Here is a 16,752-nt window from a genome sequence, read left to right on the forward strand (position 1 = left end):
TACTGAAGACTTGGCAGAAGAAACATGAAGTTGTCTACGAAATTTAAAGCCAATCCATTAGGCATGATGTATTGAATCCACTTAAGAATCTAACATTTTAAACAAGGTGAAACAAAATGTAACAGAGAACAAAAAAAAAGCAATAAACATGTGTAAAGAGTTGGAAAGGAGAATGTAGGAGGGAACTGAATAACATAAAATGTTAAGGACCAGAGACTTTGCAACTATGTACCATAACTCTAATGGGTTTTCATCAATTCTAGAACATACTGTAGTCCTTCTGAAGTGGGTCTCTCAATTTCTCCCTCTGTCTTTCAGAGCCCAAGTTGAGGGATCACATCACTTGAATAGAAAAAACAGTCAAAGTCGTCATGGGCGACCTCAGTATTAAAGTAAGAGAATTAATGGGGACTTTTATTTGGATAATGATAGTTTTAGGAGTAAATGAAATGGTTTTGACTGTTTAAGAATCTGCTTATGAGATTGCTTTATAAAGAATTCAGTTATCAATTCTACTTTTAAAAGAACTCCATCTTTCCCCAAAAGATAAACTCTATCGAAGTAAAGTTCTAAAGCACATTCAGTTCAAGGGCTTCTCAGTAGAAAAAAAAAGATTTTTGCCCAGAGCATCACTCTGCCATGCTCTTCAAAAAGTTTTAAATTTAATTAGTTGAAAACTTAATTGTTAATTATAAAGATAATACTTCTTCCTCCAAAAAATAATAACCCCTGAACCCTGTTCTGAGCAGAGACATCCTATTTTCCAATCAGGGAGCACCTAGAGCAAGTCTTGCACACAATAGATTTGTCATTATTTCCTGATTATTTGATTAAAGTATTCCACGTTGGAAAAGACATAGAACTTAAATGGGAACAATTTTTAAAATTAGCAGTTGTAGTATTATTTGTATGAAAACCATATTTTGTATGGATCAAAGCCCTACACAGAAGCCAATGAAGAGGAAAAAATTCCCCTAAGAGGCTTTGGTCACCAATAACTATGTTTAAAATAACCAAAGCTATGCAATAAATAACAATGGAGTGATTATATATAAAAACCTGACCCAGTAACTGACCAAGCCAATCAAAGAATTGCTAGGATTTAGGGTAGAATAAAAGAGCACAGAAACTTTAAGGAAGGCCAGTTAATCAGGCAAAAATAAAGAGAAAATATACCTCTTTCTCCTTAATTAGGGAGATTACTGAGTCCCTGTATGCTAATTGTTAATTGCCACCTTGTGGCAATTATTTTCTTCCCACCCTCCATTAAAAGACCCGTTCACTAAGGAATTAGATCTGAGATTTCTATCCTCCAGGGAAGCAATCCAATAAATTAATTGAAGCCAAATTATTAAAAACCTGTGACACAGGTTCATAATTCTTTATTCGAATCCGTAGAGCCAGACTTATTTCAGAATTCACAACTTTCCAGATTTCAGAAAAACATTACTGTGACAGTAGCCCACAATCAAACCTATTAATATTTTTTCAAGAACATGTATGCATATCACACTACATAAAAGAGGTAGGGCTTCCCTGGTGGTGGCAGTGGTTGAGAGTCCGCCTGCCGATGCAGGGGACAGGGATCCGGGAAGATCCCACATGCCGCGGAGCGGCTGGGCCCGTGAGCCATGGCCGCTGAGCCTGCGCGTCCGGAGCCTGTGCTCCGCAACGGGAGAGGCCACAACAGTGAGAGGCCCGCGTACCACAAATAATAATAATAATAAATTTTAAAAATAAATAAATAAGAGGTAAAGACTACAAATAGCTTTAAAACAGTTCAGTTTGGGTTTTGCTACCAATGAGTTGGCACCAAATTTAAGAAACAAAATTCCAGTTTTCAGAGTCATTTAGTTTGAATTTGTGGATAAGGAATTGTGGAACTTTATTTCAGTGTGGTATCTTTCACTGAGGATTTTTAAAGCGAGGCCATGTTTTAGCCCAAAGTTACTAATGTTTCATAATATATAGTAATAGAGAATATGTCTTGGGAACTAGGAAGAAAGATTTTGGTTAAAGAGAGCTTTGCCAGTGACACTTAAATCATAACCTGTAGATTACTTCCTGCTCCATATATTACAGTAAGATCATTCAATTTATACTCTGTTTTGGAAAAATTCCACTGAATGATCCATGAAGGTTACAGAATAGGAGAATCTAAATTTCTATTCAGAGTAAAATGTTGTGAATGCGTTTTCCTTACTCTAGGTGAGGAATTCCGCCCTTCTCCTCATCCAAACCATGTGTGAAAAACGCTACATTGAAGCCCAGGAAGGCTGGCCACTGATTGACTACATCTTCTCGCAGTTTGCAATGTCCAACAAGAATCTGGTACAAAGAGAGCGCCATTTTGAGTGCTGCCCTGTAGCAAGTTCAGTTGACTCAACTGGATTTTAAAAAAATATCTGTGGTCCAAGTTAGAAAATGACTTAGAGGTTACATTTCAGCCTTATCACTTTCACTAAGAAATTTTTCAGTTTCTAGTGTTCTCGGTTTTCTTTCAGTGATATCCTTTTTAACTTATAATAAACCCAAGGTAGGTTAAATCAGTTTTTCCTAAAAAAGAGGAAACCTGGCCTCAAAAGCTTGGGGGTGGTTTGGAGACAGGCAGAGAAAGTGAATTGTTTCTAGAAAACAAGAAACATCCATACTTGTTACACCGGTTCCTTTGGATGAAGAGCCTGAAAAACATGTGCTTAAGATCTCAGTAATCTTAGCAAATTCATTGTAGCTGAAATTACAGTCCACTCCACTAGGAAGCAGTGTCATTGGAAATTTTTGCCCCAGAGATAAAAAGGGGAAAGGCCTGAGGGAGAAAAGGAGTAACTGCAGTCCAAGGATCCTCACAATGTTTGTTTTTCTGCTTCAGCCAGGGGTGTTTTTTTCTAACCCATTCCTCCAAAGAGCACTTTATAACTGGATTTGATACTGGAGACCAAGACTGCTGGATTCCACAAGCCCTTTAAGTTGAGTGACTGCATCCTCCACCCCAGAGGCTAAGAACACCTCCAAGTAAGGTCAGAGGCGACCGACAGCAAGGATTATGAACAAGTCACCTATTTCATCTTTCTTAAAGAGAAACCAATAAAACCTAACTCCCAGGAGACCGAAAAGGGAGAGAAATGTATCCAAGAAACAAGCCTGGAGGTCTTAAAAACCCTGGACCCACTGATCATTGGAATGCCTCAGGTAAGGGGTCTTTTGTCACCACTCATAGTTAATTTGATCACCTTTCTAAAGCTCTGAACATTTAGGAGTAAAGATACGAGTTGGTACTCCACGTGTCATCAGCTTTTTGATGCTCTGACTAGAGGAAGTATGTTGGGACGCTCAGTGCCAGCACATAATAGTTCCTCAAAAACAGGTGTAAAATTAGCTAAATAATCTTTTATATCTGGATGGCAAATGGCAGTTTATAAGCATCTTAATATATTATTTTTCTTCTTCCCCTGACATACTTAGACACATACTGTAAGTGGTGATTCTAACACAGTGAATGCTAAACTTTCCCCATTTATCTGGGAAGGTGTTAAAAGCACACATTCTCAGACCTCACTTGAGGCCTAATATAACCTGAACCTCAAGGGGAGGAGCCTTAGAATCTGCATTTTGCTTAAGCAAAACAACCTGGAAAAGGATTGAATGGCCAGAAATACATGGCACAGCCAGGAGACAAGCAGAAGGCCAGTTTAAGGGGATCACAGGCTTTGTCTAGGATGGGTTTTTAAGGTGTGGGTTTTGGATTACCGGGGCTATTTATTTAAAATGCACATTTTCAGGCCACGTGCCAGACCTAAATGAATCAGCGTATCTGGGCATGCGGCCCATAAATCTGCATGCAAATAAATTCCAACATTTCTGATGCATATTAAAGTTTGGGGAATTCTGATCTAGTAGTGAATGATGAAAGAGTAGTGTAAGGCCAGACTCTGAAGGGTCTGAAATGCCAAATTCCTTCCTTGTCCTTGATGAGCCAATGAAAATTTTAAGCAAAGGCTAAACATTTTAAATGATAACTGTAGGAAATCAGTGTGTTGACACTGATTTAAGAGTAGACTAAGCACAAAGAGTCTATATATGAGATGAGATGAGATTCATAGGGACTGGAACTGGGTCATAATAGTAGGAAGGGCGTGAGAAATCTTACAATTTAAGAAAGACTGGGGGCTTCCCTGGTGGCGCAGTGGTTGAGAGTCCGCCTGCAGATGCAGGGCACACGGGTTCGTGTCCCGGTCCGGGAAGATCTCACATGCTGCGGAGCGGCTGGGCCCGTGAGCCACGGCCACTGAGCCTGCGCGTCCGGAGCCTGTGCTCCGCGACGGGAGAGGCCACAACAGTGAGAGGCCCGCGTACCGCAAAAAAAAAGAAAGACTAGGCTTGGGACTTCCCTGGTGGCACAGTGGTTGAGAATCTGCCTGCCAATGCAGGGGACACGGGTTCGAGCCCTGGTCTGGGAAGATCCCACATGCCTCAGAGCAACTAAGCCCATGCGCCACAACTACTGAGCCTGCGCTCTAGAACCCATGCTCCGCAACAAGAGAAGCCATTGCAGTGAGAAGCCCGCGCACCACAACGAAGACCAAACACAGCCAAAAAATAAATAAGTAAAAAAAAAAATTGTTTTTTTAAAAAAAGAAAAGGATTAGGCTTAGGCTTGGTGATTAAATACAGATGCCAAGACAAAGGGAGGAGTCCAAGTGGACACCTAAGTTTCCATTAGGTGATCAGCAGATCAGCACCTGGGGACTTCCCTGGTGCTGGTGATCCAGTGGTTAGGACTTGGCGCTTTCACTGCGGGGGCCCTGTGTTCAATTCCTGGTAAAGGAACTAAGATTCCGCAAGCCATGTGGCATGGCCAAAAAAAAATAAATTAATTAATTGAAAAAAAAGAAGGAGAAGATCAGCACCTGGAGCACAGCCAGCAGCAGCAGCGCAGGCGCCATCCACTCCCCGTCATTCTCACTCTGGACAGTTCCACTCGAGTCTTGGAGTTTGCAGAAATATTTGGGGGCATTTTTGGTTGTCATATTGACAAGGGGTTTAACGGCACTTGGTGAGTGGAGCCCAGCCCTCCCTGCAGTGACCCACAATGACAACTTGTCCTGTCCCAAATTCCAGCAGCAACCTCACGGAGAAACACTGACCATCACTCACTGCAAGTGGCACCTGAAAGTGAATGTGCTGTGCAGAGACTGTGTTTCATGATTTCATTTTGATTTGGCCTGAAGAGCAAAATAATCACACGTGAGAGAAAGTTTTCTAAATTAGAGGGAAACACACGGAGAGGCCCAAAGAGGAATAATGAAAAGGAATAAGCAATCCTTGCATCTTGCCTTATGTTTTCCACAGATGCTATGGCCAAGAATCCTGACTCTTGTGGTACCTGCAGAATATACGGGAACGCTGTATATATACGCAGAATATACGGGAATATACGGGAACGCTGAAATACCTGTTTAATATCATCAGAATTCTGTTTATGGCAGAGGAGAGGAAGAAGAAGAATGCCAAGGACTCAACAGCACTTGTCATCTCTACAGGAGCTGGTGTGTACATTCAAAAACAAAGCAAAGCATTTCTCTTATGAGAGACTAGTTTCCGGAAAGGCTACAGGGCTTTGCTTGTAAACCCAAGCCCCATCTGATTTTTTCTAGGCCCCATAGCAGTAATGAAAATTGCTTTTTCTTTCTAGTGAAACTTCCTTCACCACAACAGCTACTGGCCAGACTTCTGGTGAGTGAGTTATGAAAAACCAACGTGGTATGAATTTAAACCAATATAGACAATTCAGCTCCAAATAAATGATAATAAAAATTACATAGATATTCCAAAACAAAAGAAACACTAAAATGGCATAATAAATGTTCTGCTATACTAATGACTCTGATGAAGATTTATTATTCGCAAGATTATCTTCTCACTCTGAAATGTTTGTTAAACTTCATTTATGATTTTTTAAATAAACATAGACTGGATCTGATCCATAAGAACCGTTCAAACAAATTCCACATCTGTTGTTTAGATTTCTCTCTCTCTCTTTTTGGCCACATATGTGCTTGAGCACTATTTCCACATGCCCTTATTTAATTAATAGATATATCTAAGTGTTGGTATGTTTCATTTATTTTTGGTTGATGGTTTCCATATATTTTTACACCTTTATCCTCAGAAGAAAATTGGGCAGATGGATTGTCTAAGTATTAGCTTTGATCTAGAATAAGTAAGAACAGACTGTGATGGTTTGTTAAAAGATTATCTAATGAAGGATTCAAGAGAATCTAGAACAGTGATAAAAAGGAAAAGGTAGGTGAGCCTTCTAAGTATCCCTGAGTTAAGTAACAATTTTTCTTCCTTCCTCCAGGTAATATCTATGCTCGCCAGTTTAGGGAAATTACATGGGGTCGGTGCAATAGGACTTTTGAAGATATTGCCTGAGATAATTTACCCAAATTTGGTAGAGCTATGGAAAACATGCATACCTGAGCTCCTGCAGCCTCTGGAAGGTACAAAGGAGTGGGATCAGGTCTTTATCCAAGGAGGCAAGAACACAAGGAAATGAGGCACCACTTCTATGTCTTAAGCCATTAATGTTCACATTAGGCAATAAAAACAATGAACTTGACATGCAAGGTAGACAGCTCTATTTTGTCCTGGACTCCTTATGTTCTATTTCTCTACCAAATACTTATATTGATATTTTAAGAGGACCAGGTGTGTTACATATTTAGCAGGAACTTTTACTTTTGCTCTGGTCTTTTTTTTGTATTTAGACAAGTTCTCTTTTGGTATTGTTCTAAAAAGTTATTATTCATCCATGCTAGAATATTAAGATATGGTAATTCAGTAGTTACTGTTGAAATTGGCAAAAAGCCTGGATTTTTATCATGGATTGAAGACCCTCTGTCCAGCTGACTAGCAATTTAGGATTGCCAACATAGTAAATTTAATCTGAAATAACCATCCTGCATAGGGAGAAAGCTTGAAATGGAACAGTAGCAGTCAGTGCTGACCTGGATACTGGGCTGGGGTTTTTTTTTTTTTTTTTTTGGCACTTATTGCATCAATTTCTATTTCTAGGAAAGAACACTAGTATCGTGCTGTGGGAGACCATGCTGCTTCAGGTAAAGCTGGCTCCTAGACTAATTGTTGATGATGGGGTGATGAAATCACCGAAAGTTACCCATCTTTACGAAAAAGAATTAGATTCCAAAGGACAGGAAACAACATTTCCTTTTCTTGAGAAAATCACTAGACTGTTAGACATGATCACATAAGAATTTTATGCTCTTTAAATCACAATTTGAACAATAATCTTTAGTCTTCAATTTGATTCAGAATTTAAGACAGTTTTGAAGATACCACTTACTAATATTTTTCTTACTAATATTTTTTTCCGTCTTTCTTAAATCTTCTCTAATTTTCAGTTTTTTTCCTCTCCTTGCAATTGCATTATTTCACCATTCATAAAAAGAAACAGAGATTAACATAATTTCCACTTCTTTGCTCCTGAATACAACTCCATTTCCTCCTCTATCTGCTTCTCACTATCTTTTTCCTGATGTCTAAACACCAAAAGGCCATGTTGTACCCCTTCTCCAGAAAAGAATCTTTCTCTCATCCATAACTTTCTGGACCTTGACAACCAAACAGTGCCACAGACAATGTCAAATCCCCAAAAGAGTAAATTGCAGACAGGAGTTGGACATTGGCTTTACAGAGAGCATTTTGATTTCAGGAGCCCACAGGAGATCAAGGAACCCATGGGCAGGGAGCTTTTAATCCAGCACAGTTTTGGTTCATAAGCCACCTATATAGGAATTAACTATGGCTTCTTTATTTTTTTTTAATTGAAGTATAGTTGATTTACAATGTTATGTTAATTACTGCCGCACAGCAAAGTGATTCAGTTATACATATATATATACATTCTTTTTCTTAATATTCTTTTCTGTTACAGTTTATCATAGGATATTGAATATAGGTCCCTGTGCTGTACAGTAGGGCCTCGTTGTTCATCCATTCTGTATATAAAAGCTTCCATCTGCTCACCCCGACCTCCCACTCCATCCCTCCCCCAAGCGCCACCTGCTTGGCAACAGCCAGTCTGTCCTCTATGTCTGTGATTCTGTTTCTGTTTCATAGATAGGTTCACTTGTGTCCTATTTTAGATTCCATACATAAGTGATATCATATGATATTTGTCTTTCTCTTTCTGACTTACTTCACTTAGTATTATCATCTCTAGTTGCATTCATGTTGCTGCAAATGGCACTATTTTATTCCTTTTTATGGCTGAGTAATATTCCATTGTATATATGTACCGCATCTTCTTTATCCATTCCTCTGTCGATGGACGTTTAGGTTGCTTCCATGACCTCCCTATTGTAAATGGTGCTGCTATGAACATAGGGGTGCATGTATTTTTTTGAATTATAGTTTTGTCTGGATATATGCCCAGGAGTGGGATTGCTGGATCATATACTAACTCTATTTTTTGTTTTCTGAGGAACCTCCATACTGTTTTCCATAGGGGCTGCACCAACTTACATTCCCACCAACAGTGTAGGAAGGGTCCCTTTTCTCCACACACTCTCTGGCATTTGTTATTTGTAGACTTTTGAATGATGGCCATTCTGACCAGCGTGAGGTGGTACCTCATTGTAGTTTGTTTCTGTTTTTTTGTGGGTTTTTCTGTATTTATTACTATTTATTATAGAATAGGTAACTCTTTTATTTAGAGAAAGCTCAGGGTATTTTTAATGGTTTTTAAATTTATATTTAAAAAAAATACCTGTCAAATGTTTTTGAAGAATTTGATTATAAAGTTTACTAGATTTTTAAAATATTTTAATTTTATTGGATTATAGCTGATTTACAATGTTGTGTTAGTTTCAGGTGTACAGCAAAGTGATTCAATTATATGTATACATATATTCATTCTTTTTTTAGATTCTTTTCTCATATAGGTTATCACAGAATATTGGGAAGAGTTCCCTGTGCTATACAGTAGGTCCGTGTTGGTCATCTATCTTAAATATAGTAATGTGCGTGTGTTCATCCCAAGCTCCTGATTTATCCCTCCCCCTCCCCCCCAAATCCTTTGGTAACCATAAGTTTGTTTTTGATATCTTTAAGTCTGCTTCTGTTTTGTAAATAAGTTCATTTGTACCTTTTTTTTAAATTAGATTCCACATATGAGTGATATCGTATGATATTTGTCTTTCTCTGTCTTACTTCACTTAGTCTGATCATCTCTAGGTCCATCCATGTTGCTGCCAATGGCATTATTTCATTCTTTTGTATGGCTGAGTAATATTCCATCATATATATGTACCACATCTTCTTGATCCATTTCTCTGTTGATGGACATTTAGGGTTGATTTGTATTTCTCTAATAATTAGCAGTGTTGAGCATCTTTTCATGTGAACTATGGCTTCTTTAAAATGTCAGATTTCAGTGACCTCTCCACAGCACCCCACCCCAACACCCCCCTTCCAGAATCAGGATCTCTAGGTGGGGTACCTGCGAGCTCACAGGTCTTAATGATACCCACAGTGAATCTTATCCCATATGAGGTTTGAAAGCAATGGCTCTATGCTTCCTGGTCCTTAACTCTTGGATCCACCTCTCCTCCTATATTCAGGCTTCTTTTATCTTCCCCTCCCTCTCTCAAAATTTTTATCTTATTTTCCCCTGCCACCATTTTTTTTCTTTTCTTTTCTTTTTTAATTTTTTTTTATTTTTAGCTGCATTGGGTCCTTGTTGCTGCGCGCGGGCTTTCTCTAGTTGCGGCAAGCAGGGGCTACTCTTTGTTGTGGTGCGCAGGCTTCTTCTCATTGCAGTGGCTTCTCTTGTTACAGAGCACCGGCTCTAGGCGCACGGGTTTCAGTAATTGTGGCACGTGGCCTCAGTAGTTGTGGCCCACAGGCTCTAGAGCACAGGCTCAGTAGTCATGGCACACGAGCTTAGTTGCTCCGCAGCATGTGGGATCTTCCCTGACCAGGGCTTGAACCCGTGTCCCCTGCATTGGCAGGCGGATTCTTAACCACTGAGCCACCAGGGAAGCCCCCCTGCTACCATTTTAAAATAACTGTTCTTACTAGGAAGGAAGGTTCTTTCTTGAGAGGCCTTGAGAACAGTTCTTTTCTTTCCTCCAATCTTGAGTACACTTCTTGGCTTCTTTTTCCAAACTGTCTGCATTTGCTTTCTTCCCTTATACTGCCAAGGTTGTACAATTTTTTTCTCTTCAAAGGATCCACTCAATGAGTTTCTATTAAGAAAATGAATACAAATCTTTTCATTGGTTTTGACATTGTGTTCTTTCCAAGCTTAAGGTAGAGAAAACACAGGAGAAATTGTAGATTTTAGAAATTGCAAATGGATTTTGTCCTCCAGAAAGACAAAAACACCTTTTTATGTATTGTTCAATGAAAAGGGACATGGGTTCAGACAACTGACTGTGGCCCTGCCTCAAAATAATTGATGAAATGAGGAATATTTCACTACTCGAGTTGAAGTTGGCAACTTGTGCTTGTATATCTAATTGATTCTTCAAGGCATTTAATTCACTATTCCAAAAATGTCCCTTTTTCTTAGTATGGTGTAAAGCAAACTAACTTTGACAAATGGAGTTTTTTTCCAAATCTACCCAAACCTTGAAAGATGTTAACTTCAATTTTAAGTTTCAGATTGGATGAGTTTCTATTTTACGTTTTTTGGCAATTTTTATTTAAAAGGAAAAAGGAAGGCACTTACACGGAGTTACTTGCCCTTCCTGTGCATCTAATTCTTAATGGGAATTCGGAAGAGGTTGTTATGAGAAAAGGAATAATCCCATGTAATATATACTTTATGCTTTTAGAATACATTGTAACAAAAAAGCACCAAGAAAGCACATTAAACCGTCACATTAGTATCTGACTTTCACCTCCTACAACAGTTGCTCAAAGAGCCGTTATGGAAGATCAATGACGTAGCCTGGACCATTCAACTGAGTCGGGATTTCAACCAGCAAATGGACAGTTACGGCAACACCTCTGTTGAGAAGGTTGGTTTTTTAGCTCAGAGACCTTAGCTTCTACTTTATGACCAAAAGGAGGGAGAAATGGTTAGAAAAATGCTCCCTTCTCTTCACCTTACATTTGACCAAAAGTTACAGGGCCACACCTATCTGCAAGGAAAACTGCCGAGTATAGTGTCTTCAAGATAAATACATGCCTAACTAAAATTCAGGGGTTCTGTTCTAGAGAAGGAAGAAAAATGGATACTGGAAGGCAAATAGCAGCCCCTACCATAGCACTCGTTAAATGCAGCTTATGCCTTGGTTTACATTGGGCCAGTCTTGTGAGGCTGGCTACGAGAAATAATCTACTACAATTTTTTAAAAACTTGAAAAGAAAGAATGCTCAAAGGCCACTTCTTTCATTCCTCTCTCTCCACATGACCTCTACCAAACCCTCCACATTGTAACCATCCATTCCAAATGGGGTTTGAATCCAGCTTCTGCTACTTACTGCTTATGTAGCTTTAGGTAAATTTTTTAACCTCTCTGGAGCCTCAGTATACTCACCAACAAAATGGAAATTTTATCTACCTCTGAGGATTGTAGTGTTACGAGGGTTCAATGAGATAAAGTATATAAAGTCCCAAGTGAAGTGCCTGGCACATGGCATGTGTTTAATAAAAAGCAGATGGTGGTTATCATTGTTATAGTATTCCTAATTTTTTTTTCTGAAAAAACATTTCCTAAGTCATTAAGTGTTCCCAGTATTAAGTGTCTCTTCCCCCAAATTCTTTATTAGCAACCTCTAACTCTTCTATGTAATTTTCAAAATTCCTCTCACTGATTGACTCTCTAATTTGGTACACAGTACTGATTCTCCAAATTGGTCTATCCAGCCTGCAGACACACCCATCAGAAAAATTTGGTGAGCAATGACTCATCTTCTTATACACGAACTAGCCTTGTGCATCTCAGGTAGTACCATTCATCCAACAGCTTCCAAACCCACAAGATTAGTCCAAGATAATGGTTGTATGAGTAGGCAGAGAAATTCAAGCAATGAGCCGCTTAGATGGCTCTAAACCTTTACACTTAACACCAGAAAAGTAAGTGTACCAACTAGCTTTAGAAGCATAACAAACTACCCCTGGTGGCTTAAAATAACAGGTACCTAGTTAGCTTACAATTTTGCAAGTTGACAGTTTGAGCTGGGCTCAACTGGGAAGTCTTCTGATCTCAGCTAGCCTCACTGCAGTGCACTGGGGATTGGCTGGTCTGGGATGATCTTAACTAGGACAGCTTTTTTCTGCTACTTGCAGTCCCTCATTCTCCAGCAGGCTAGCCCAGGCTTGCTCTCATGGTGGGGGCAATGAAGTATGCAATGTCTCCTGAGGTCTAAGCTCAGAAGGGGCATCCTATTGCTTCTACCAATTCCATTGACAAAAGCAAGTCACAAGACCAGCCCAGATGCAAGGAATGGAGAAATAGGGTCATCTTGATAGGAGCTGCAAACTCCCATAGCAGGGAGGCGTGGATAGAGGTGGGATAGAAAGGTTATGGCTATTTTTGCAATCAATGACATTTTTTTCCCCAATTCTGGGTTTCTGATTTCTGGGATTCCTAGCCAAGTCCCCAAGTAAGAATGCACTATACATTGAACCTGACCAAATTCAGCAAAGCAGCAACAGATCAGCAGTACTGGGGGCCACTGAGGCTAGCTAGCCCTTCACACGTAAGTCATATTTCCCCCTGATCAAATCAATTTTTTCTCAGCACAAGACTTTTCCAGACTCTTTCCTGTCCTTCTCCCAAGATGGAGTTAAATAGACTCTAGCAGCTTTGACCCCAATTAATATTTACTCCAGTTCTGTAAACAGTTTTCCTCATTACGATTCCATGATCATGGGGGTCTTTTGCCTGGACAACCGAGAGTGAAGTGGCTGCTACCTTGTCAGATTCTTACTCTGGTTTTACTCTTACTCTGGTAGTTCTTCCACCTGTTTTATCACCTTAGGTCCCCCCTCATCCCAAGTCAGACTAATGCATACAATTTCTCCTGAATGTACTAATTTAACTTCATTTGTTACTACTAGATTTTCCTTTCCTCCTGTGCCATACATCCTTTCTGCTCAATAATGACCACTCCATAGCTACAATCCTCGGAGCTCTGCAGGGTCCTTAGAGTGGACTTCCAACTGGCCACTTTACTCTCCTGTGTGTAACAAGATGGACAATCTAAATAAAGAGATGCCAATCTGGTATTACATAGCTATATATACACACATGTTCATATACCTATTTACATCCAGGAGTGTGCTATACTGTTCAAACACAAGCCACTGAGGGGCTGCCCCACACCTCCAGGCATAGCTCTACATCATACATGGCCTCTAACAAAAGATGACAGGAAGACACGACTTTCCTACTTGCCTTTTCTCCATCCCGACACTGCAGAAGTAACCAGGGTAGGGCTGGCATAATGAATCCAACATTCTCACCACCTGTAAGGGAGACGGAAGCCACAGAATGATTCCCCACATGCTCCGCCTCCAGTGTTCCTCCATGGGGTGCTTTCCCTCCCCAGTTTAGAGTTCCGTACTAAAGACACAATGCGTGTGTAAAAGTTCCTATGTGAATTTTCTTTTTCACTCCTAATACCATTCTGGCAGCACTTCTGGACAACTCACTCTACTCCTGGGAGAGAGATAATAGTAGAGCATACAAAGTATTATTTTCAAAATTACTATACTCTAAATCTCCTAAACTATAAACTAAGTCAATATACTGTGGAGTTTGAGAATATCTGATGACACTATCTTCAAAATTACCCAATTTTATTGAGCATGTTAATGCAATGAGCACTTATTAGCTACCAGTGACTGTCCACTGGAAATAATCAATAAGACCCTCTGCAACCAAGAACTAAAATTCTGAGCATAGAGACAAATAAGAAAATTAAAAATTACAGTAGAGAGTGAAAGGTATTATGATGGTGGAGCACATGGCATAGAGGAGAGCAGAAGAACACAGGTAGAGGACAGAGCCTTGGCGGGGGGGGCGGGGCGGGGGGGACACTTTGAAGAGACAGTATAGGAAAGTACATGGTTAGTAAGCAGTCATAAGTTACCTCAATGTCTTTTCTTCAAATGACTGTTTTAACTCTTTCCATTTTTCATCAGTCTTGCTTTCCAACCTTTAACTGTGTAGCTTGTCCTTTGTTTTCCAGAAATTTCTTTGGAAAGCCTTGGGAACCACCTTAGCATCCTGCCAAGACACAGACTTTGTAAGCTCACAGATTAAGGATGCTCTGGCTGCTCCCAACCACCTGGGGGATCAACGCCAGGTGGGACCCCTTTCTTTCAATTTCCTCTCATGATAATGATAATGAATTCCTTCTGGAAAACCTCTGACAGTTCTTATGTTAATGTCTTACTCATTCAGAATTATCCATGCATTCAAGAGAGTCCAACAGAATTTTTCAGAAAAATGAAACTTCCTTATTTAAATATCAGTGCTTCATTATCTAACCAGGTTTATGAAAATATTGAAAAATGAATTTTAATCACTCACTTAACAAGAGTATTTTAAATATATTTTGACCTTGGCTTTATAACTTAAGAGTATGATTGTAAGTATCAAAATCATTAAACTTGTAAGCTGAAAGTAAGCTTATATACGATTGGTTTTCCACCTAGAGAAAATATAAGTATAACCTGAAGAGCTTTTGCAAAGTGTTTTTGCCTCTTCCCTACCCTAGCCTAAGCTGGAGAGCATATGTGAATGTGGAAGAAAAAGGAGAATGTCTGTTAAAAAAAAAAAAAAAAAAAAAAAACTCTGCAAGGCTAATAAAGACCAGCTAGTAAAAAATATATTTTCATAGTCTGTCTTGTTATATACTCTTCTCAGAAATTCTCAGATGTTTAGGGTCCTTTCCCCATCGTAAATGGCTAGAAACCACTAGACTTACTGAACTTTTGAAACTGTTCCTTCTCAGATATTCAGTCATCACATTTCTCATTGGCATTATTCCTAGCACCATTTTTCCCATCCTAATTGCCCTTTTAGTTCTGCTCTGGGCTAGGAAACAATGTCAGTTTATTTCAGATATAAGCATACAATATGGCCGTCATTCAACGTCTGAGGGGTTCACAAACTTTAAAAGATGAACTTTGTGACATCCATTTGAGCTTCTCAAATTCCTCTTTTACTTAACTTTACTTCAAGTTCTTGAGTGTGTCCCACACACTCAAGTCACTTAGTGAATGACCTATGGATGGGTAAGGTGTTAACGCGTAACTTTCTTAGTCTCACTGAGCCTGCTGGCCTTCCATCTCCCGAGCATGACTTTCTCCCTCAGGTGACACCTCAGCTCTGATTCTGATGTCAGACTAGCTGGATTCAAATCTTGCCTCTACAACATGCTACCTACATCCCTCAGGTTCTTCCAAGTAAAATAAGGGAAAATAGAACCCTTCTCAAAGGGTTGAGAATGCTTAGTGAACAGTGAACAGTTTCAGGAGAAAAGAGCTGAGGCTGCAACTGTGAGGAACTGGAGAGAGAAAATGGACTCAGGGAAAGATGTAGGACATCTGTGCAGATTTGAGGGCCCCATTGGGGGTTGAAATCATCTTCTACTGGCACCTATTTTCTCCGTGGGGTCACTTTTTTTTCCAGTAGCCTCCTGCAGATGAGGTGTAGGGATAGGTGATCGGCAAATGGGGAGTCAGATTTATCCAGGGCTTTGCCAGACTTACATGATAGAAGGACAGTGGGACATAGGTGGAAAAGTAGGGGAAGGAGTTAAGACATTAGGAAGATGGGTTGGGAGAGGAGAAACACGGAGCACTGCGGCGTGACAGGACCCAGAGGCTGAAAGACACAGGTTTATATCTTAGGCCATGACCAAGGAACACAGAGACATCAGGCCACAAGCCTTTAAAGATCTCTTCCAAGCATCTTCTGACAATGGAGAGTATGTGGCCTGGTATCTGAGGACTAAGAACAGTGCTGGTTGAGACCTTGGTGACAGTGGTCATGGTGGTTCTAGCCAGTTTATACAATCGGATGAAAAGTAACAGGACTCATAAACAAACTGCCATGAAGGTACAGTGGTGAAGTGAGCCTCGAGCAAGAGAGGGGGGAAGAATGTGGGCAAGGGGGGAATATGACCACAGAGCATGAAACAGGAGCTACCAGATTTCAACATTTTAGCCACTTGAGATATAGTAAGCGTTCAGCAGGAGAGGAATCCTATAGAAATGACAGTCAACTCTAGCTCAAAAAAACCTCCACTGGCTTCCCACTAGTCTAAGATTAGAAATCCAAATGACTGGCTGTGGCCTGAAAGGCCCTACTCAGACCAACCCCCACTTCCTCTCTCACCTCATCCTGCACTTCCCCTTGATTGTTCCTTCTGCCCTCCTCGATGGACCTCAGGGCCTTTGCACTTACTCCATCTGTTTAGAATTCTGCTTCCCAGGTAGTCCAATGGCTCAGTCTCTTGCTTATTTCAGGACTCTTCTCCATGTCACCCTTGTATTGAGGCCTTCTCTGGGCACCCTATTTATATTGCCAAGTCCCCCCAGTGTGGAGCTTCTACTCTTTTTTTTTTTGCTTTTCTTATCTCCATAGCACTTATCACCTTCTGACATACTATACATTTACATTTACATGCTTACCAAATTTATGTGTTCACTTTATGTCACTTCTCAGTCACTTCCCCATCACTTCCCCTGGCTGCACACTCAAA

General features: G+C 40.1%; 1 protein-coding gene across 1 annotated transcript in view; it reads left to right on the forward strand.

Moving 5' to 3' along the window:
- The window catches only part of MROH2B (maestro heat like repeat family member 2B), a 61,738-nt gene that overhangs the window by 13,464 nt on the left and 31,522 nt on the right, over window positions 1-16,752 (forward strand). The window contains 10 exon segments of the mRNA XM_049707879.1: window positions 319-392; window positions 2,209-2,331; window positions 3,079-3,189; window positions 5,350-5,387; window positions 5,428-5,546; window positions 5,693-5,733; window positions 6,362-6,503; window positions 7,078-7,121; window positions 10,941-11,048; window positions 14,230-14,346. Coding sequence (XP_049563836.1) covers window positions 319-392; window positions 2,209-2,331; window positions 3,079-3,189; window positions 5,350-5,387; window positions 5,428-5,546; window positions 5,693-5,733; window positions 6,362-6,503; window positions 7,078-7,121; window positions 10,941-11,048; window positions 14,230-14,346 — 917 coding nt within the window.

The sequence above is a fragment of the Orcinus orca genome, chromosome 3, assembly GCF_937001465.1.
Source record: "Orcinus orca chromosome 3, mOrcOrc1.1, whole genome shotgun sequence".
Lineage (NCBI taxonomy): Eukaryota > Metazoa > Chordata > Mammalia > Artiodactyla > Delphinidae > Orcinus > Orcinus orca.